Source organism: Pseudophryne corroboree, chromosome 2 (genome assembly GCF_028390025.1).
Source record: "Pseudophryne corroboree isolate aPseCor3 chromosome 2, aPseCor3.hap2, whole genome shotgun sequence".
Classification (NCBI taxonomy): Eukaryota; Metazoa; Chordata; class Amphibia; order Anura; family Myobatrachidae; genus Pseudophryne; species Pseudophryne corroboree.
Genome location: NC_086445.1, coordinates 400133579 through 400156063, shown reverse-complemented (window position 1 = coordinate 400156063; position 22485 = coordinate 400133579). Strand labels below are relative to the sequence as shown.

General features: G+C 48.4%; 1 protein-coding gene across 4 annotated transcripts in view; it reads left to right on the top strand.

Annotated features, from left to right (window-relative positions):
• Window positions 1-22485, top strand: part of GAS6 (growth arrest specific 6) — a 137022-nt gene that overhangs the window by 29309 nt on the left and 85228 nt on the right. For 3 of the 4 annotated variants that reach the window (XM_063953386.1, XM_063953388.1, XM_063953387.1), the window contains exon 5: window positions 19037-19099. The exons of the other annotated variant lie outside the window; for it this stretch is intronic. In XM_063953386.1, the coding sequence (XP_063809456.1) occupies window positions 19037-19099 (63 nt within the window). The remainder of the gene's footprint in view (window positions 1-19036; window positions 19100-22485) is intronic. 4 annotated transcript variants of the gene reach the window in all.

Below are 22485 nucleotides of genomic sequence, written 5' to 3'. Positions count from 1 at the left end.
CTCATCCCGTAGCAAACATGGGTATTCAGCTATCTACAATGTTATTTATACTGTGTGCAGGGCCGGTGCTAGGGTGTTCGGCGCCCTCCTGCAAACAATTAATTTGCGCCTTCCCCCACATAGGCTTTAAAGGGACAGATGCGCGCAGCAAAAATATAGGGGTGTGGCTTCATATGGAATGACCACGGTATAGTACCAAAGTACACCATGTAAAGCCCCTTTTATGCATGTTACGCCAGGTAGAGCCCATTTTATGCATGTTACGCCAGGTAGAGCCCCTTACACACATTGCGCCAGGTAGAGTCTCTCTATAGAAAGAGTGTGCGTGTGTGTGTCCTCACTCACCAGGTCCGACAGCGGCAGTAGGTCCCCCACCTTCCGACCATCTCTGCAGCCACTTCATACCTCACTTCCGCCCAACGTGAAGGTGGGCGGAAGTCCGTAGCGGGAAGCGGCCAGCAGAGGGTGCCCAGCAGGAGGCAGACAGCTAGCCTGCACCTAAAACCAATACTGTCCACAGCTTTAGGGCCTATGAGCTACACTTCACGAGATGTAGGTCCGGCAGGGTTCCCCAGGCACCCTCTGCCGGAAATGGCCCCTGTGCTTGACGGTAAGGCAGACTGTGCAGAAGCCCTAGAAGTGTATTCAGCACATCACAGGTATGGGCTCCTGTCCATGCCTGTGCCGGGTGATACATTCAACCGATGTGATCACATTCGTAATGCGATCCTGGGTGCTAATATCACCCCCAGATCGCATTGCAAATGCGATCATTGATAAATGGCACCATAGTCTTCCTTGTTTAGTATACAACTGAATAAGTATACGGGGGGTCATTCCGACCCGTTCGCACGCAGCAGTTCTTCCCTATGGGGCAAATGGGTCGGAAATGCACATGCGCGGTGGTCGCGCTGCACACGCACGTCGTTGCCTGGCGACGATCGTCGCTGGGCAACGCCGCTGCCACTGACAAATGTGATCGCAGCGACGATCGCAAGAAGATGGACAGGCGGAAGGCTTCCGGGGCAGATACTCACCGTTTCCAGCGGTTTTCGGGGAGTGGTAAGAGAAACGCAGGTGTGTCTAGGAGAACGGAGGGCGAATGTCTGACGTCACAGACGGGACCTTCATCGCTGGATCCGTCGCACAGGGTAAGTATGTCCAGGGTTGGTCTTGTTTTGAGTGAAATTTTAGCATAGCAGGGCTGCACAAGTGAACGTAGCCCTGCTATGCTAAAATACACTTTCCCATAGACGGAGATTAGTTGATCGCACCAGCAGTAAAAAGTTGCTTGGTGCGATCAACTCGGAATGACCCCCATAGACAGTTAATATAGTTAAATGTCCAGGGCAGGTAGGCTTACCTGTAGTTGGCTTTAACTGATTCTTTATAGTAAAAAGCAGTAGTGTCTGTTTCCAAGGTGCTGCTGTATCAGGGTGCCTTCCTGGGAGCAGGTGGTGGTCATACTCCTGCTAACTGCGGTCGGCTGAGCTCCAGGAGGAATGTGGAGGGAGCTTCTCTACATGTCTTCCGGCTGCCAGGCTTATAGTGCTTTCTGCAGCCCATGGCTGCGCTGTGTGTGATTCCCGCATAGGTTCCCCTAACTCCGGCTCTGCAGTCGGCGGCATCTCCCTCTGACTGCTGTCGCTTCCGGCAAGGAGGAGGCAGAGGGGGAGCTGTTCTTCATGCTGCCGGCGCCGCTGCCTGTCATACAGTGACAGGCAAAGGCTGCGGCAGCCGGCAGCAACATGCAGGGCAGTGGTAAGGAGGCAGGGAGGGGGAGCGGCTCTCCTTTCTGACGGCGCCGCTGCCTGTCACACAGAGTGACAGGCGCAGCAGCAAAGGGCAGCAATAGTGCACATCAGCAAGGTCTGTAATGCATGGAGAGCGCCTATCCTGCACAGCGCCTCCCTGCATTGCAGACCTTGATGATGCGTGTAGCGCCGGCACTGACTGTATGTTTAATATTTAAATTAATTTTTGTAAACAGACATTCTTAAAATCCCGGGCAACGCCAGGTACTCCACTTTTTTACATTGTTATTATGGGGTATTGTGTGTAGAATTTTGAGGGAAAAAATGAATTTATTCCATTTTGGAATAAGGCTGTAACATAACAAAATGTGGAAAACGTGAAGCGCTGTGAATACTTTCCGGATGCACTGTAAGTATTATCCCTCGGCTTCCTGTCAGTGTGCTCTCCGTTCCGTATACTTTCCTTGCATATATTACATAACCAAGGTTGATTTCAGCCTGTACATAGCATGAAGGGTCTATAACTGACGGCAAAGTGAGATCATTCTTCTCAAGTCTGTAATAATAACTGCTTTGGAATAAAAGGAAACATTGCCTTTGTTGTGGTTTTATTACTTAGGCTTCTTGGTGTTTGCAGATTTACCGCAGTATTCTTCCCTGTGGGCTGCTCTGACATACTATGTAATGTGTTACATATTTGTCAGTTCTCCCAGAATGTCTGGAAACCTCATGGGAAGTTAGGCTAGCCTCCCAGGTCCCCACAGTGCTTCTGGAACTGCCGGATCTCATGTGTGACTAATTCACAGGGCCGTAACTACGTGTGTGCCAGGTGGGCCTGGCACACAGCGCAGTTGCCCTGAGGGCGCGCGGCCAGCGGCATGTAATGAGTCAAATTGACTCATTACATGCCGCCTCTGCTGTGTGCGCCGCCGCCGCGCTGTGGATGAGAGAGCAGCGCCGGGCAGCGGAGAAGGAGGAGGAAAGAGGGGGACTGGAGCCGCAGCAGCGCTATTTCATTGGTAGTAAGCGCCGCTGCAGCTGTCCCCTCTCCTTTCGTATTGGCTGCCCGGCGCTGCTGTGGATGCTGGGATGCTGTTCCTCCATCCCAGCATCCACAGCAGCGCCAGGCAGCCAATATGGAGGGAGAGGGGACAGCTGCAGCGGCGCTTACTACCAATGACATAGCGCTGCTGCGGCTCCAGTCCCCCCTCCCTCCTCCTCCTTGTCCGATGCCTGCACCAAGGGAGATGCCAGCACGAGGAGCCTGTCAGCGGGGAGATGGTAAGTATATCTCTCTCTCTCTCTCTCTCTCTCTCTCTCTCTCTCTCTCTCTCGGGGACACCGTCTGCCATAATGTGTAAAAAGGGGGACTGGCTGCCGCAATGTGTAAAAAGGGGGACACCGTCTGCCGTAATATGTAAAAAGGGGGCCTGGCTGCCGCAATGTGTAAAAAGGGGGCCTGGCTGCCGCAATGTGTAAAAAGGGGGACTGGCTGCCGCAATGTGTAAAAAGGGGGACTGGCTGCCGCAATGTGTAAAAAGGGGGCCTGGCTGCCGCAATGTGTAAAAAGGGGGACTGGCTGCCGCAATGTGTAAAAAGGGGGACTGGCTGCCGCAATGTGTAAAAAGGGGGACTGGCTGCCGCAATGTGTAAAAAGGGGGACTGGCTGCCGTAATGTGTAAAAAGGGGGACTGGCTGCCGCAATGTGTAAAAAGGATACACCGTCTGCCGTAATATGTAAAAAGGGGGCCTGGCTGCCGCAATGTGTAAAAAGGGGGACTGACTGTCGCAATGTGTAAAAAGGGGGACGCTGGCTGCTGCAATGTGTATAAAGGGGGACGCTGGCTGCTGCAATGTGTATAAAGGGGGACACCATCTGCCGTAATGTGTAAAAAGGGGGACGCTGTCTGCCGTACTGTGTAAAAATGGGGACGCTGTCTGCCGTACTGTGTAAAAAGGGGACGCTGTCTGCCGTAATGTGTAAAAAGGGGGACGCTGTCTGCCGTAATGTGTAAAAAGGGGGACGCTGTCTGCCGTAATGTGTAAAAAGGGGGACTGTTTGCTGTAATGTGTAAAAAGGGGGACGCTGTATGTTGTAATGTATAAAAGGGGCTCTACCTGGTGTAGTGGCGCTACTGTGCAGCGTAATTTGAATAATGGAGACTACTGTGCACCGTAGTATGAATTGCTATTATTTTGTGGCCACGCCCCTTCCCCATTAAGCCACGCCCCTATATATTTTACGCGCGCCTAAGGCGCTCACTGCCCCTATCTTACATGGGGGGGGGGGGGGGAGGGGCGCCAATGTCGTTTCTTGCACACAGCACTAAAATGCCTAGTTACGGCACTGCTAATTCAATACAATGTTGCTAACTTCTCTTCAGCCCCTACTGTACCTATACAGCCTCTGGTGGTATGCACCACACACAAACCACCTCTGACATCATGCTTTGCATAGTACTATACGTCACCCTCATTGTAGCTGGTCACAACACTGGGTGGCACTAGATATGCCCATGTGTTCAGCTAGACAACCCTTAGGTGGAGAAGGACACCCTTTTTGCCCCCTTTTGTTAACATGCAGTGCCTGGGTGTTGCACAAAATCCCAAATGATTTTTCAAAACTAGACAAGCACCGAGTGTATCCCTTGTGCTATAGGGTTTTTGAATACATATGAGAAGCAGCTGCCTTCTGGGCTTCAGGGATTTTTTTTTACTTTTTTTTTTTTTTAAATATATTTTCTTTTAGCAACAGATAATGCTTTGATTTTAAATGCAAGTTCACAGGCGTCATAATGCAATTATTGGGGTTTTCAGGCCCACAACCCCTCCCTCCCCCCAATACCCACAACATTGTTCAGATCACAAACCTCCGATACAGGCTGCAAGGAGCATTTTTTATTACAGTATCTAAAACTCTGTCCTCAGGACCCCCAACTGTTAACCTTTTCCAGGTCACCTAGCAGGTGTATTCATTACTCACTCACCCATTTAAAAAAATCCACAGGTCGAGCTAATTATTTAATTTGAAGTCCAAGCTTGAGTACCTATACCTATAAAGTGGTCAGCCCACATTAATCTTTTACTTGCTGTAAAGGTAATGGCCATGCATCCTATTGAGGCATTACCATACTTTCCAACATGTTGCAACGTGGCCCCGTTTCCTCCACACATAGGGCCTAATTCAGACCTGATCGCAGCAGCAAAATCTTTCTCTAATGGGCAAACCATGGGCCTAATTCAGATATGATCACTGGGCTGCGTATTTTGCTGCCCTGCGATCAGATAGTCGCCGTCTACATAATTTAGCTGTGCAAGTGTGCGATAGCATGTGTAACTGAGCTGAGCAGTCTCTGCGCAGCCCAGGACTTACTCTTCCAGTGCGACTGAATCCTGCTGATCGGGGCCGGAGCGGACGTCGGACACCCTCCCTGAAAATGCTTGATCCCGCCTGCGTTTTTCCGGACACTCCCTGAAAACTGTCAGTTGCCACCCACAAACGGCCTCTTCCTGTCAATCACCTTGCGAATGCCTGTGCAAATGGATCCTTCGTACCATCCCGTCGCTGAACGCCGATGCCCGTTGAAGCTGTCCGACGTGCCTGCGCATAGCGGTGCATATGCATGCACAGTTCTGATCTGTTCGGCCGCTGTGCGAAAACGCACAGCAGTCATCAGATCTGAATGACCCCCTATGTGCGCTGCAGTTGGGGCAGATATAACAGAGAGAGTTAGATTTTGGTGGGGTATTTTGTTTCTGTGCAGAGTAAATACTGGGAAAAATGTTGCTGCTGCGATCAGGTCTGAATTAGGCCCATAATTGCCTCAGAGAGAGTGGCAGATCGGGCATCATAAGGAAACCTTGATCATGGAGAGAAGTTTCTATGCTTTTCATTCCATTTATTTTTATTTCTGTTTTATAAATTACCTATTTAAGTTTCTACAGGAAGAAGAAAATAAAGCGCCACCATTTGTAAACCTGTTCCAGCAGTGTTATAGCAATTGATCATTTTGTCTTTGTTTTTTTCCATCATATGTGAAATAAAGCAAACGGATGTTTCAAAGTTATATACAGTAGTCTTTGAATACACGTGTCAGAGCTTATGTCCTCTAAAGCTGGGTACACACTGGTGCGATGTCAGCCAATTTGCTGGTTTTGTATGGTTCGGACCAACATAATGTCCAGATCGCTCGGTGTGTACCCGCAAATTGCGGGTGCCCGCGGTCCCTAGCAATGCCACTAGGTTTGATGTACTGCACATCAAACCTAGCTATAACACTAGCGACCACAGCATGTGTAATGAAGGAAAGAGCAATATGTTGCTTCTACCTGCATTACTTTGCTCAGTGTATACCCAGGTAACGATATGTCGGCCATTCGGGCCAACATCATTTGGGTAAACATTGCATCAGTTTGTACCCAGTGACACAGGTGCACACTCGGAGAGGATTTCTGGTGCCAGAAATCCCTTTGCACACAAATCGGGAATCCCTTTGCTCATAAATCACCCACTTCTGATCATCAATTACTGTATAGGTGCAAATACATTTTGGGAGAAAATGATTCCCTGATGTGAATTTAACAAAAGAAATCTTGTGGCTGTACATGTACTGGCAATATTCTCGTTAAATAGGCTTCACTATACAAGCAATTGAAACCCCACTCAGGAAATCCTGCATTTGCCTCTGGTAGTATTGTGTACAATATATACAAATAGTGGCCCTAAAACGTCAAAGTGACCGCAGATATAATTTTTACTTTACATCAGGGGGTGAAACATTTCTTGTAATACACAATTTTGTAAGCATGAATCTTGAAGATGCAATCTGTTTATATGAGTTGTATGCAATGAAAAAGAAAAATATTGCAGCCATGAATAGCTCTGCAAAATAGGGGACTGCCATTAGGCATCATTATAGATCACTGCTGATGTGCTGAGTGTTCTCTAACATTCTATTGCAACTCTGCAAAAACAGGGAAGTGTTACACACCCACTTCAGTACAAGCAATTAATGTCCCTTCTGCCTCTTCAGAATGAAGCTTGATACAGGTCGAAAAGCTGACATGTTAGTTATATGAACTATTGTGGCACGAATGACACTTCTATATGCATCAATCAATTCACAGACACAAGCGGTCTGTCATTCTGCCTCTCCTTTGGTAGAGACCACCAGCCTCCCCTCTTAACCTGGCATTCTGTTGCGGAGACATGATTAAACTCGACTAATTCCCTGTATATTATTTAGATCAGAAGTACAAAGGTTTTGAGATCTGGTCCAATAATAATAATAATAATAATAATAATAATAATAAAAAAAATAAATATTATTATCATTATTTAAAAAAATAATAATAATATATATTTGTATGTGTGAAAGTAGAGAAAAGGGCGCCTTCTAGTGTCTAGGTAAATTATCATGATAAAGTCTAACCATTGACGAAACGCGTTGGCACTGCTGTACCTGAACCTCTCATGGACAGATAAGCCTTTAATTGTATATTTCTTGTACGTTTGCATTGTTACCATTTCTAGGGATATTTATGAAAAGCTCGATGTACCTGTTTTCCTATATGGACAGATAAGCTCAATTGAATTTTATATCCTGTATGCTTGCATTTCTACCATTAGTTTTTATGTGTTGTATTAAAATTTGTGAAAAACCTTTTAATTATCCCTGGCTGTGGATTTTAAATTATGGGATCTGCCTATCCTTGTAAGGTTTTTTATATACAACTGGTTTTGTGCTGAACAATGGTATGATAATTGTATGAAAACGGTATGCGCTATGTCAGTGATTTCCAAACTTTTTTGAATCACGACGCCCTAGAATATCAGAATTTTTTTCACGGCACCCCTAGGGCAAAATTTCTTATTGAGAAATTTAGAAATAAATATTACATTAAGTAGATCGCGTTATATGTCATCCTTAGGGTTAGTTGTGTTGTGAGGTACAAGATTTGCTTCTGTTTGGCCACATATTTTATGACTGGCAGCCACCAGCACTGGTTTTGCCTATTATATTGACCATGAATAATTTAAATTGGTCCTGGACCACCAACCCAGGGCACCCCTGCAAGTGTCCCAAGGCACCCCAGGGAGCCACGGCACACAGTTTGGGAACCTCTGCGCTATGTTATATTTCCATAGGTGTGCGCAGGGGGGGTGCCTGGTGCGCACGGGCACCCCCTAATGTCTGGCACCCCGATCTCACATGCCTGATGCAGCGATCGCCGAGCAGGCTGATTACTGTCCCCTCTGCGCTGCACCCTGTCAGGACCTCATTACCGACTGGACGCCTGGGTAAATCAAGGGTGCCGGCTTTCAAATTCCCAGCTCCACCTCCATGTACAAAAACAGTGTGATATAACGTTATTACGTCATGCTGCTCGCATGCCCACCCGTCACACCCACCACATACACACCTCCCTCTTTCTATGCTGTGCCAACGCCAGCCACTGATGAGGAGCAGCATGCAGCCAGCATTCCTCTTAGGAAGACAAATTCAATACTGGCAGGCAGTCGGCAGCAACATTGACACGACACTCATTTTTCCAGCAGCGGCAATACTAGTCTGCGACTGTCATTGTCAGTGAGTGACTGACTTGTAAGTAAGCTGTTGCAGCTTGCAGGGGAAAGAGAGGGGGAGCCAGACCAGGCTGAGTAGGAGCACTGTAATTGCAGTGAGTGCCATCAGGGGTGTTTATTTGGTGCACACCGCAACATCTGACAATGTATCTGCTTTATTAGGATTGGTACAAAGGTGGATATTTTATATGCGTTGATCAGCAATAGATGGTGCTAGACACGCCCAAAAGGCGGTGCTAGACACACCCCTCCGACGGTGCACCCCCTAATAAAATGTGCTGCGCACGCCAGTGTATATTTCCTTTATCTCTTTTATGTTCCATTATCGGTCTCACGACCGAAGGAAAATTTACACTCCAGATAAGTAGTGTTCATTTCCTATTCACACTGGGTATATACTGTATACAATTTACCTAGACACTAGAAGGCGCCCTTTTCTCTACTTTCACTTAAATTTCACTATATGTGTGCTTTCCAAGCACATATTATACTGCTTAAGGTTGCAGCCACTCGATTTTAGAGGCGTGTCAATTTTAGTTAAATTAAATTTCTTAAAAAAAAATATCGTTTAAATAATATTTTATGATCACGTGCTTTGGAAGTGCAGTTCTTAGTGTCACCTGGGCGCCCCCGCATCTATTGTTGTTCAATATATATATATATATATACGGCATTTCCTAGCATGCAGTGGCACTCAGGGACAGACTCATGGATATTCAAAACAAACCGTGTTTAATCCATTCCAAAGCAAAAAAGATCCATCCAACACTTCTTATTTGTTCACCTTGACAAAGGGGTGTTAGCACCCCGAAACGTTGGATGGATCTTTTTTGCTTTGGAATGGATTAAACACGGTTTGTTTTGAATTTCCATGAGTCTGTCCCTGAGTGCCACTGCATGCTAGGAAATGCCGTATATATTGCAGAAGGCACTGGGGCTCCATTTACAGGGAAGGGTGAGTGCCTATTCGATATTGTGTAATATATATATATATATATATATATATATATATATATATATATATATATATATCGCTCTTTCTCCTACAGGAATCAAGGTGCTTATAAAATAAAATAGTGCTGTTACTTTCCCCTAAAAGACAGCAGCTATGTGATGTGCAGCATCAGATATATATTAGCCCAGATCTGTCACTCTGTGACTGTATGGCTAACGCTGGGTGGAGTCACAGCGCTGAGTGGAGTTACAGTCACAGCATCTGCAGGGAGCTACACCATGCCCTGTGCCAGCAGCAGAGTGAGGTACAAGGTGCCCAGTGACACTACCTACAGTATAGGGAGGTGAACATGCCCAGCGGGAGCAGCTCTGCAGGGAGGGGAACATCGAGGATATGGAGGGTAGTTGCTGGCAGCAGGTAGCCGCCCGCAGCTACTCTCCCAGCTAGATACCATGGCTGGCGCTGACACCCACACCCCAGGCCACGGGACGCTAGCTCATGTACCGCTATTTGAGCACCTGCCGCAGACAGACAGGGTGTTGCCATGCTGGGCGGCAAGGACGGAACTCTCACCGATGACCATTGCTGTTGCGCCGGATCTCCCTCCATCTGCAGACTTAGGCCGGGATGTACTAACCTCTTCCGCTGCGGAAAAAGCCCTATCTGTGTTACCCACTGGCTGGCGCAGCCCTTCGCTGCCAGTCCCTGTAGTTTTCGCATCTCCCGTTCCGCCTCCTCACCGCCGCGGACACTTTAATCTGTGCGTTGTCTCTTTCGCATTCTCATACCTGTATGATACGGACTGTGAGATGCCAGAAGGAGGGAGTCTGTGACATATGCGCAAGAGACAACGCAGAGATCAGAGTGGCCGCGGCGTGGAGGAGGCGGAACAGGAGAAAAGAAAACTACAGGGACTGGGAGCAAGGGACAGCGCCGGCCAGTAGGAGATGCAGAACGGGGAGTTTCCGCAGCTGAAGAGGTTACGACATCCCGCCCTAAGGATGCCCATCGCATCGCTCACGGCCCACGCCTACAGCTACTAAGTACTCCTCCCCACTCCGCTCTGTCACCCTCATCCTGTTCACTAACCGCCTCTCCCCACTCCTCCACCATCATCACCCCTCACTAACTGCCACAGAGATTATGGGGGTTATTCCGACCCGTTTGCACGCATCGGTTTGTCGCTGCGGCGCGAACGGTTCTGGAATGCGCGGCGCCCGTGCTGTGCATACGCATCATTACCTGGCAACGGGGGTCGCCAGGTTACGTTGCGCTTAGTGAAGAAAGCTGTCGCAGAGCCGACCGCAAGAAGATTGACAGAAAGAAGGCATTCCTGGGCGTCTCCGGACCGTTGCCTGACGTTTTCGGGGAGTGGAGAAGAAAACGCAGGCGTGTCCAGGAGAACGGAGGGCGGATGTCTGACATCAAAGCCGGCTCCAGCATCGCAGAGATCGTCGCACAGGGTAAGTGTGTCCAGGTCTAGTCATGTTCTGCTTAAAATTTTTCTCTATCGTCCTAGTGGATGCTGGGGTTCCTGAAAGGACCATGGGGAATAACGGCTCCGCAGGAGACAGGGCACAAAAAGTAAAGCTTTTCCAGATCAGGTGGTGTGCACTGGCTCCTCCCCCTATGACCCTCCTCCAGACTCCAGTTAGATTTTTGTGCCCGGCCGAGAAGGGTGCAATCTAGGTGGCTCTCCTAAAGAGCTGCTTAGAAAAAGTTTAGCTAGGTTTTTTATTTTACAGTGATTCCTGCTGGCAACAGGATCACTGCAGCGAGGGACTGAGGGGAGAAGGAGTCAACTCACCTGCGTGCAGGATGGATTGGCTTCTTGGCTACTGGACATCAAGCTCCAGAGGGACGATCACAGGTACAGCCTGGATGGTCACCGGAGCCGCGCCGCCGGCCCCCTTGCAGATGCTGAAGTCAGAAGAGGTCCAGAATCGGCGGCTGAAGACTCCTGCAGTCTTCTAAAGGTAGCGCACAGCACTGCAGCTGTGCGCCATTTTCCTCTCAGCACACTTCACACGCGGTCACTGAGGGTGCAGGGCGCTGGGGGGGGGCGCCCTGGGAGGCAAATGTAACCTATATAAAGGCTAAAAATACCTCACATATAGCCCCTAGAGGCTATATGGAGATATTTAACCCCTGCCTGATTTCTCTAAATAGCGGGAGACGAGCCCGCCAGAAAAGGGGCGGGGCCTATCTCCTCAGCACACGGCGCCATTTCCTCTCACAGCTCCGCTGGTCAGGACGGCTCCCAAGTCTCTCCCCTGCACTGCACTACAGAAACAGGGTAAAACAGAGAGGGGGGGGCAAATTTATGGCGATATTTTGATATAACAAAGCAGCTATAAGGGAGCACTTATTATAAGGCTATCCCTGATATATATATATAGCGCTTTTGGTGTGTGCTGGCAAACTCTCCCTCTGTCTCCCCAAAGGGCTAGTGGGTCCTGTCTTCGTTAGGAGCATTCCCTGTGTGTCTGCTGTGTGTCGGTACGTGTGTGTCGACATGTATGAGGACGATATTGGTGTGGAGGCGGAGCAATTGCCAAATATGAGGATGTCACCCCCTAGGGAGTCGACACCAGAATGGATGCCTTTATTTATGGAATTACGGGATAGTGTCAACACGCTAAAGCAGTCGTTTGACGACATGAGGCGGCCGGACAATCAATTAGTGCCTGTCCAGGCGACTCAAACACCGTCAGGGGCTGTGAAACGCCCTTTGCCTCAGTCGGTCGACACAGACCCAGACACAGGCACTGACTCCAGTGGTGACGGTGACAAATCAACCGTATTTTCCAGTAGGGCCACACGTTATATGATTTTGGCAATGAAGGAGGCGTTACATTTAGCTGATACTACAGGTACCACTAAACAGGGTATTATGTGGGGTGTGAAAAAACTACCTATAGTTTTTCCTGAATCAGAAGAATTAAATGACGTGTGTAATGAAGCGTGGGTTGCCCCTGATAAAAAGCTGATAATTTCAAAGAAATTATTGGCATTATACCCTTTCCCGCCAGAGGTTAGGGAGCGCTGGGAAACACCTCCTAGGGTGGACAAGGCGCTAACACGCTTATCTAAACAAGTGGCGTTACCCTCTCCTGAGACGGCCGCACTTAAAGATCCATCAGATAGGAGGATGGAAAATATCCAAAAAAGTATATACACACATGCAGGTGTTATACTACGACCAGCTGTAGCGACTGCCTGGATGTGCAGTGCTGGGGTAGTTTGGTCAGAGTCCCTGATTGAAAATATTGATACCCTGGACAGGGACAATATTTTACTGTCGTTAGAACAAATAAAGGATGCATTTCTTTATATGCGTGATGCACAGAGGGATATCTGCACACTGGCATCACGGGTAAGTGCTATGTCCATTTCGGCCAGAAGAGCTTTATGGACGCGACAGTGGACAGGCGATGCGGATTCAAAACGGCATATGGAAGTTTTGCCGTATAAAGGGGAGGAGTTATTTGGAGTCGGTCTATCAGATTTGGTGGCCACGGCTACAGCCGGGAAATCCACCTTTCTACCTCAAGTCACTCCCCAACAGAAAAAGGCACCGACTTTTCAACCGCAGCCCTTTCGTTCCTTTAAAAATAAGAGAGCAAAGGGCTATTCATATCTGCCACGAGGCAGAGGTCGAGGGAAGAGACAGCAACACGCAGCTCCTTCCCAGGAACAGAAGCCCTCCCCGGCTTCTACAAAAGCCTCAGCATGACGCTGGGGCTTCTCAAGCGGACTCGGGGACGGTGGGAGGTCGTCTCAAAAATTACAGCGCGCAGTGGGCTCACTCGCAGGTAGATCCCTGGATCCTGCAGATAATATCTCAAGGGTACAGGTTGGAATTAGAGACAGATCCACCTCGCCGTTTCCTGAAGTCTGCTTTACCAACGTCCCCCTCCGAAAGGGAGACGGTTTTGGAAGCCATTCACAAGCTGTACTCTCAGCAGGTGATAGTCAAGGTACCTCTTCTACAACAAGGGAAGGGGTATTATTCCACTCTTTTTGTGGTACCGAAGCCGGATGGCTCGGTAAGGCCTATTCTAAATCTGAAGTCCTTGAACCTGTACATAAAGAAGTTCAAGTTCAAGATGGAGTCACTCAGAGCAGTGATAGCGAACCTGGAAGAGGGGGACTTTATGGTATCCTTGGACATCAAGGATGCGTATCTCCACGTTCCAATTTACCCCTCACACCAGGGGTACCTCAGGTTCGTTGTACAAAACTGTCACTATCAGTTTCAGACGCTGCCGTTCGGATTGTCCACGGCACCTCGGATCTTTACAAAGGTAATGGCCGAGATGATGATTCTTCTTCGAAGAAAAGGCATATTAATTATCCCATACTTGGACGATCTCCTAATAAGGGCAAGGTCCAGAGAACAGCTAGAGATGGGATTAGCACTGTCTCAAGAAGTGCTAAAACAGCACGGGTGGATTCTGAATATTCCAAAATCCCAGTTAATGCCGACAACTCGTCTGCTGTTCCTAGGGATGATTCTGGACACGGTTCAGAAAAAGGTTTTTCTCCCGGAGGAAAAAGCCAAGGAGTTATCCGAGCTTGTCAGGAACCTCCTAAAACCAGGAAAGGTGTCTGTACTTCAATGCACAAGAGTCCTGGGAAAAATGGTGGCTTCTTACGAAGCAATTCCATTCGGCAGATTCCACGCAAGAATTTTCCAAAGGGATCTGTTGGACAAATGGTCAGGGTCGCATCTTCAGATGCACCTACGGATAACCCTGTCTCCAAGGACAAGGGTGTCTCTTCTGTGGTGGTTGCAGAGTCCTCATCTATTGGAGGGCCGCAGATTCGGCATACAGGATTGGATCCTGGTGACCACGGACGCCAGCCTGAGAGGCTGGGGAGCAGTCACACAAGGAAGAAACTTCCAGGGAGTATGGACGAGTCTGGAAACGTCTCTTCACATAAACATTCTGGAACTAAGAGCACTATACAATGCTCTAAGCCAGGCAGAACCTCTGCTTCAGGGAAAACCGGTGTTGATCCAGTCGGACAACATCACGGCAGTCGCCCATGTGAACAGACAGGGCGGCACAAGAAGCAGGAGTGCAATGGCAGAAGCTGCAAGGATTCTTCGCTGGGCAGAGAATCATGTGATAGCACTGTCAGCAGTGTTCATCCCGGGAGTGGACAACTGGGAAGCAGACTTCCTCAGCAGACACGATCTTCACCCGGGAGAGTGGGGACTTCATCCAGAAGTCTTCCACATGCTGGTAACCCATTGGGAAAGACCAATGGTGGACATGATGGCGTCTCGCCTCAACAAAAAACTGGACAGGTATTGCGCCAGGTCAAGAGATCCGCAGGCAATAGCTGTGGACGCACTGGTAACGCCTTGGGTGTACCAGTCGGTGTATGTGTTTCCTCCTCTGCCTCTCATACCAAAAGTATTGAGAATTATACGGCAAAGAGGCGTAAGAACGATACTAGTGGTTCCGGATTGGCCAAGAAGGACTTGGTACCCGGAACTTCAAGAGATGATCACGGAAGATCCGTGGCCTCTACCTCTAAGGAGGGACTTGCTTCAGCAGGGTCCCTGTCTGTTTCAAGACTTACCGCGGCTGCGTTTGACGGCATGGCGGTTGAACGCCGGATCCTAAAGGAAAAAGGCATGCCGGAAGAAGTCATTCCTACTTTGATTAAAGCAAGGAAGGAAGTAACCGTGCAACATTATCACCGAATTTGGCGAAAATATGTTGCGTGGTGCGAAGATCGGAGTGCTCCGACGGAGGAATTTCAACTGGGTCGATTCCTACATTTCCTGCAATCAGGATTGTCTATGGGTCTCAAATTGGGATCTATTAAGGTTCAAATTTCGGCCCTGTCGATTTTCTTTCAAAAAGAATTGGCTTCAGTCCCTGAAGTCCAGACCTTTGTTAAGGGAGTGCTGCATATACAGCCTCCTGTGGTGCCTCCAGTGGCACCGTGGGATCTCAATGTGGTTTTGGACTTTCTAAAATCTCATTGGTTTGAACCACTAAAAAAGGTGGATTTGAAATATCTCACTTGGAAAGTGACCATGCTTCTAGCCCTGGCTTCTGCCAGGAGAGTATCAGAATTGGCAGCTTTATCTTACAAAAGCCCATATCTGATTTTCCATTCGGACAGGGCAGAACTGCGGACTCGTCCGCATTTTCTCCCTAAGGTGGTGTCAGCATTTCATCTGAACCAGCCTATTGTAGTGCCTGCGGCTACAAGTGACTTGGAGGACTCCAAGTTACTGGACGTTGTCAGAGCATTAAAAATATATATTGCAAGGACAGCTGGAGTCAGAAAATCTGACTCGTTGTTTATATTGTATGCACCCAACAAGATGGGTGCTCCTGCGTCTAAGCAGACGATTGCTCGTTGGATCTGTAGCACAATCCAACTTGCACATTCTGTGGCAGGCCTGCCACAGCCTAAATCTGTAAAGGCCCACTCCACAAGGAAGGTGGGCTCATCTTGGGCGGCTGCCCGAGGGGTCTCGGCATTACAACTTTGCCGAGCAGCTACGTGGTCAGGGGAGAACACGTTTGTAAAATTTTACAAATTTGATACTCTGGCTAAGGAGGACCTGGAGTTCTCTCATTCGGTGCTGCAGAGTCATCCGCACTCTCCCGCCCGTTTGGGAGCTTTGGTATAATCCCCATGGTCCTTTCAGGAACCCCAGCATCCACTAGGACGATAGAGAAAATAAGATTTTACTTACCGATAAATCTATTTCTCGGAGTCCGTAGTGGATGCTGGGCGCCCATCCCAAGTGCGGATTATCTGCATAAATTGTACATAGTTATTGTTAACTAATTCGGGTTATTGTTGAAGGAAGCCATCTTTCAGAGGCTCCGCTGTTATCATACTGTTAACTGGGTTTAGATCACAGGTTGTACGGTGTGATTGGTGTGGCTGGTATGAGTCTTACCCGGGATTCAAAATCCTCCCTTATTGTGTACGCTCGTCCGGGCACAGTACCTAACTGGAGTCTGGAGGAGGGTCATAGGGGGAGGAGCCAGTGCACACCACCTGATCTGGAAAAGCTTTACTTTTTGTGCCCTGTCTCCTGCGGAGCCGTTATTCCCCATGGTCCTTTCAGGAACCCCAGCATCCACTACGGACTCCGAGAAATAGATTTATCGGTAAGTAAAATCTTATTATTTAGCTTAGCAGGGCTGCACAAGTGATCGCAGCCCTGCAAAGCTAAAACACACTCCCCCATAGGCGTGGACAAGTTGATCGCAGCAGCAGCAAAAAGTTGCTGGCTGCGATCAACTCGGAATGACCACCTATGTGCACTGCTATATACTGTAACACCTACACTGCAAGATCCCTTACCTACCACTATCTCCAATATATTCACCAACATCTGTGACTGTGTGACTCATTTCCTACCACTGTCCCTGGTCAGGCTTGGACTGGCCCACAGGGGTACAGGGGAAACCACTGGTGGGCCCTATTGCCTGGGGGCCCACCTACTGTTTTAAGGCTCAGGTTCCAGACTGTGCACTTGAATTATACAATATACATATGTTACCTTATACTGGACTATGGTGTCTTTTCTACAGTGCATTGCTGTTATTAATCTGGAACGTTATCATGCATGCAGCAGCTGAATTTACTGTATATATATTTATGAAGGAGCCCAGAAGTTACACTCTCTAATGCAGGGGTGGGGAACCTTTTTTCTACCGAGGGCCATTTGGATATTTATAAAATCCTTCGGGGGCCATACAAAAATTCTCAACTTAAAAAATTACCCTGCCCCCCAGTAGGTCTGCCCCTTAGAGGTACTGTGCCAAAAAAATGGGTGTGGCCAGTTAAAATGGGACGTGATACACATATGCCCCCAATAGTGCGGTGCCAGATCCACAATTGCCCCCACAGTGCCAGGTATACAAATGCCCCCCACAGTGCCAGGTATACAAATGCCCCCCACAGTGCCAGGTATACAAATGCCCCCCACAGTGCCAGGTATACAAATGCCCCCACAGTGCCAGGTATACAGATGCCTCCACAGTGCCAGGTATACAGATGCCTCCACAGTGCCAGGTATACAAATGCCCCTCACAGTGCCAGGTATACAGATGCCCCTCACAGTGCCAGGTATACAGATGCCCCTCACAGTGCCAGGTATACAGATGCCCCTCACAGTGCCAGGTATACAGATGCCCCAACAGTGCCAGGTATACAGATGCCCCCACAGTGCCAGGTATACAGATGCCCCCCGCAGTGCCAGATATACAGATGCCCCCGCAGTGCCAGGTATACAGATTCCCCCACAATGCTAGGTATACAGATGCCCCCACAGTGCCAGGTATACAGATTCCCCCACAGTGCCAGGTATACAGATGCCCTCCCCCCTCCCCTCTCCCCTCTCCCTGCTGCTTACCGTGGACTGAGGAGAGCGCGGCTGTCGGGTGAAAGCGGCGGCGTGTAGTACTTCAAATCAGCCGCCGGTTCGAGAGTCAATCAGAGGCTGAGCTTGCGGACCGGCAGCCGCGGCTCCTGATTGGCTGCCGGTCCGCGAGCTCTGATTGGCTCACGGACCGGCGGCTGGTTTGAAGTACTACACGCCGCCGGTCCCACTCGACAGCCGCGCTCTCCTCCGTCTCCCTGTTCTGACAGCTGAGACACGCTGCCGCCGGACTGAGCGGCAGCGTGTCTCACTGACACAAGGTGGTGGGCCGGACCAAACGGCTTCGCGGGCCGTATACGGCCCGCGGGCCGGAGGTTCCCCACCCCTGCTCTAATGGTTAGTCAAACCAATGAGGTGGCAGGCCACAACTCTAACATAGGCCCCTACCACTGCATTCCCCCGGTGGGCCCTACATGCCCCAGTCCGACACTGGCCCTGGTGACAACGCTGTACGCACACAGACTCATACAGTCACATATCTGGCCAATTCTACTTTTTGCGGGAGTAGCAACTACGGTCGCACCTAATACGCGCAGGTCACACTGTTTGTCTGTCCACAGCCTGCTGCACCTATCACCTGTCCACAGCAGCACAACCACCCCTCCACCACCCTCAACACTGACCCACACATCACTCACCCACCTGAGGCACACACCCGTACCCCACCCACGGCACCCACCCACTCGCAAGGGCCTACACCCCATTCCCCATCAGACGGCCTTTTGTCGTGCAATATTTAACCAATCACAATACTAGGAATGCAGGTATACTATTAAACACCACAAAGTCGTGCGGGGGTTAAGGGGGCAGTGTGAAGAGCGCCCGTAGGGCGCGATGAATCACCTAGTTATCATAATAATGAGTTGAAAGGCAGCACTGAGGAGCAGCAGGGAAATAAATTTAGGAAGTACTGTATTTGGATGGAGCAACTATTGTAAAATAAGTAACTTCTTTATATTGGTCTTTTTTCATGGAGAGTCCTCCACATCTACTGGCTAGGAGTTACTTAGCAGGGAGATTTCAAATCTGTAGTGGAACAGGATTATTCCTGTGGTCAGTCAGTGGGTCTGCATATTGAATTTAAATTGTGTATGGAGTGTGAACTACGTCATATGTTTTTGTCTTCGGGGAGCTGAGATCTGCGTTTGTTGATGAATTACTGGACTGTAATTGAGTGTATGTTTAATGTCTAGTAACTGAAGATCTGTTGGATTTTTCCGTAACATACTGAGAAGATACATGCATTGTATTTTAGATCTTGAAATGACCACATAGAATTGAAGGCATAATGTAAAACCTCTCTTCTCCAGAGTGCATTCGGAGGTACCAGTTTCCGGAAAGGAGAGACCCCGGTTTCCCTACATGTGTACACAGTAAGTCATGCTTCACACTTTCTTGAAATTCTTCTCATCTGCAATCATGATCTATATTCAGGTCTTCTGTATGAATATAATATCATGTATTGTTGCATTTGTAACTTATTAAAGTATTATACAAAGCTTTTCCCAAGGTTGTTGTTTTTCATTCTATGTAACTCTGCTCTTGCCATTTAAAATAGCTATATAACCATGATGAAGTAGTGTTTTAACTAACATAGTTACTGTGAAACAGAAAGTGATCCAATAGGTACAGTGTTTTGATAAGTAGCCCACTTACATCAGATATTCTGTTTATTTTGGAATCTGTTCAGTATTGCCGTAGTAAAATCTAATTCAGCAAATATCTCACATTCCATACGGGCCACCAGTTCCTTCCTCCTTTTCCAGAAACTTGTTGCACAGCTGCAAGATAAGGCCTTCTGATCAGCACTTGTTGATTTGTAGATGACTGCATATGACAAGAGACCCGTTTTCTGTTAGCACGTCTCTGCTAAATGTAGTATATAAATATAGATGAAATTATGTGCTTTGTCGATTATATTAACCCACTGACATTAGTACCTGCCATGGCATTGACAAGTGTTTGTTTCAATGGTAAATGACATGTTAACACATTGACCCCGTAATCTAAATAAGGCATTGCATCAATGATTATGTTTGTTTATCCAGCTCTCCTTACTCTTTAATGAAAAATATGCAAGTAGATATTTTTGTCCAAACATCAGATCCTTTTTTTTGTTTGTTTTTAATCTGGAGCAAAGAGCAGACAACAGATAAATAATTCCACAAACACTACAGTGTTAAGCATAAAAGAGAAAGTGTAAAACTTAAATTGGAGTAAATTCAGAAGCCTTTTAATATGCCTGTTGTCATTGGGTGCTGGATAACTATAGTGCATTTTGGTTTTGTTATAATGTTTTTGTTATACTGTATCCAGTGCTTAAAGTGGTTCGGGAGAGGTGGTGGAACCTCTCACACACAAAGGCATGCGCCACAAAAAAGGGGTATGGTCTCACACGGAAGGGGTGTGGCCACTCAATAGTACCCCTTATTCAGATTATACTACACAAAGTTCCCTTACACATATAATGTCCACCACAGTAGGGCCAATTCAGCGCTGTCTTAACAGCAGGGTAGGCCCTTGGGCAAAGCAACGCCCTGGGCCCCACGACCCTACTGTATGCATGGTCGCTGCTGCCCTCCCTCCTTCGGCTCTGTATGCATCGCTGCTGCTGCTGTCCCCCCACTGTATGCATGACTGCTGCTGCAACCCCCCCCCCACGCGCGTGCACGCACGCACGCTTCCCCACTCTATTCACTTCTGCTGCTGTCCCGCCCCCCCCAACTCTCCACCCCCCACCCTTCCCCCCTAACTGTATGCATGCTGTTCCTTTCCCCCCCAGCACACGTTGCATGGCTGCTACCCTCTCCCTCCCTGTGCATTGCCCTCTCACCCTTCCGCTTGTTTACCTGCGGGAGACAGAGAAAAACATCATATCACCCGGCTGGCCTGCTAGCTCTTAAAGCTCAATAGGAACTGCCGGGGCTGAAATACATGCGGGTACTGGGGAGATCTCTCCTGCCATGGCTGCAATCAGTGGGGATGTTTGGGCATTACTGCTCGTGGCTGCATGCCGGGGGGTTGGGGGGTGTTCAGCATTGTAGGCTACAGGGGTTTCGGCCATTACCACCCACGGGCAAGTTGGGCAGATGGAGATTACAACTGACGGTACACAGTTCCGGCGCACTTTAACCGCTGATTGTATTGCTCTCTCTCCTTGTGTGTGTACAGTATGTCTGACTTCATGTTCCGTATTCCTGTATAGGGGCTGATTCTGAGTTGAGAGCAACCTGGGTAAAACCATGCTGCACTGCATGTGGGGGCAGAATTAAAATGTGCTGAGAGATCTAGATTTGAGAGGGGTGTGTCCTAACGCAGATCTAAATTTCGGTGCCACATGCTAAAGCAGCCTGTATTTACCCTGCATGCAAAAAATATATTTGTGTTTGATATATTTAATGCGTATGTGTTATAGTTATAGAAGTTACTTTTTTTTCTGTCTTGCTTCTGAATCCCCCATATTGTGCAATGGAAAATTATGCATACTTACCTACTTTTATGGTATCCTCTCCAGGAGAGCCCAGAGAGGAGACACTGCAGGAGTCTTCGGTGGGTGAGGCTGTCTTGTCACTAAGCTCCACCCATATGATGGCAATATGCTGCAATGTTAGGGTCCATTGGGAGGAGGCAGGGCTAAATAACGTAAATTTGCATAATGTATCCCTGCACCTCTATACGCAGCTACGAATCCCAGATATAATCCTCTCATCCCGCCCGCTTCATTAGAAAGCAGATGGGATGCGGGAGATTCAGCCACTGTTCTATTGATGCGAGGGACTGCCTTAAATATTTGTGAGTTTCCCACAACTTGCGGAAGAGTGGGCAAGTGTGGAATTATAGGCTATATTCTATGCAGAGGTGGCAAAATACTGATTTGGGAATAAAGTAAGAAAGAGCAAGTAACTGTGCACATGGACAAACCATGTTGCACTGCAAGGGCTGCTCATATATAAATTTTTTTTTTGTTGCACATGGGGTACATACTGGCTGCTTTCAGAGCCGGATTAAGGGGGGGGGTCCCGGGGATACGTACCCCCGGGCCCCCCTTTCCAAAAGGGCCCCCTGCCACGCCACAGATCGGATCTCTCTTCCGATCCAATCTGTGGTGCTGTACACACGCGCATGCAGGGGGGGGGGTTCAGAGTACCTAGAAACCCCCCCCCTGGACGCCGATCCATCGGCGCTGCTTACCGATTCTTTTCGCGTGTGTGTGTGTGTGTGTGTGTACACAGTAAGGAGGAGCTCAGGCATGCTGCACCCACGCGGCTGCAGCAGCAGCTCTCTCCTTACACTACCAGTGAATGAAGTTGGCTGCTGGGTTCCTGTAGGGGGAGCACAGCGACAGCGCGCAGCTCATCCCAGGCAGGATGTGGGTTATTTGAGAGAGACAGAGAGCCTGGTGAGGGCACGCATCTACCGTGAGGGCACTGGGCAAGCCAGTCAAGGTGCTTGTCACATATCTCGGGGGTGAGTCGTGGTCTGTAATAAAATATGCTGGCTGGGTAAGTGAAATACTGTTCCTATTACTGCAGCAGTGTGAGTGACATGTGGATGGCTGTGCTTCATTTTAATGGTGTGTGTATACTGTTTGTTTGTGTATGTATGCTGTTTGCATGTATGTATGCATGTATATTATGTATGTATGCATTTATACTGTGTATGTATGTATATATGCTGTGTGCATGTATACTGTGTGTGTGGCTGTATGTATGTATATATGTATGTATGCTGCGTGCATGTATACTGTACACTGTGTTTA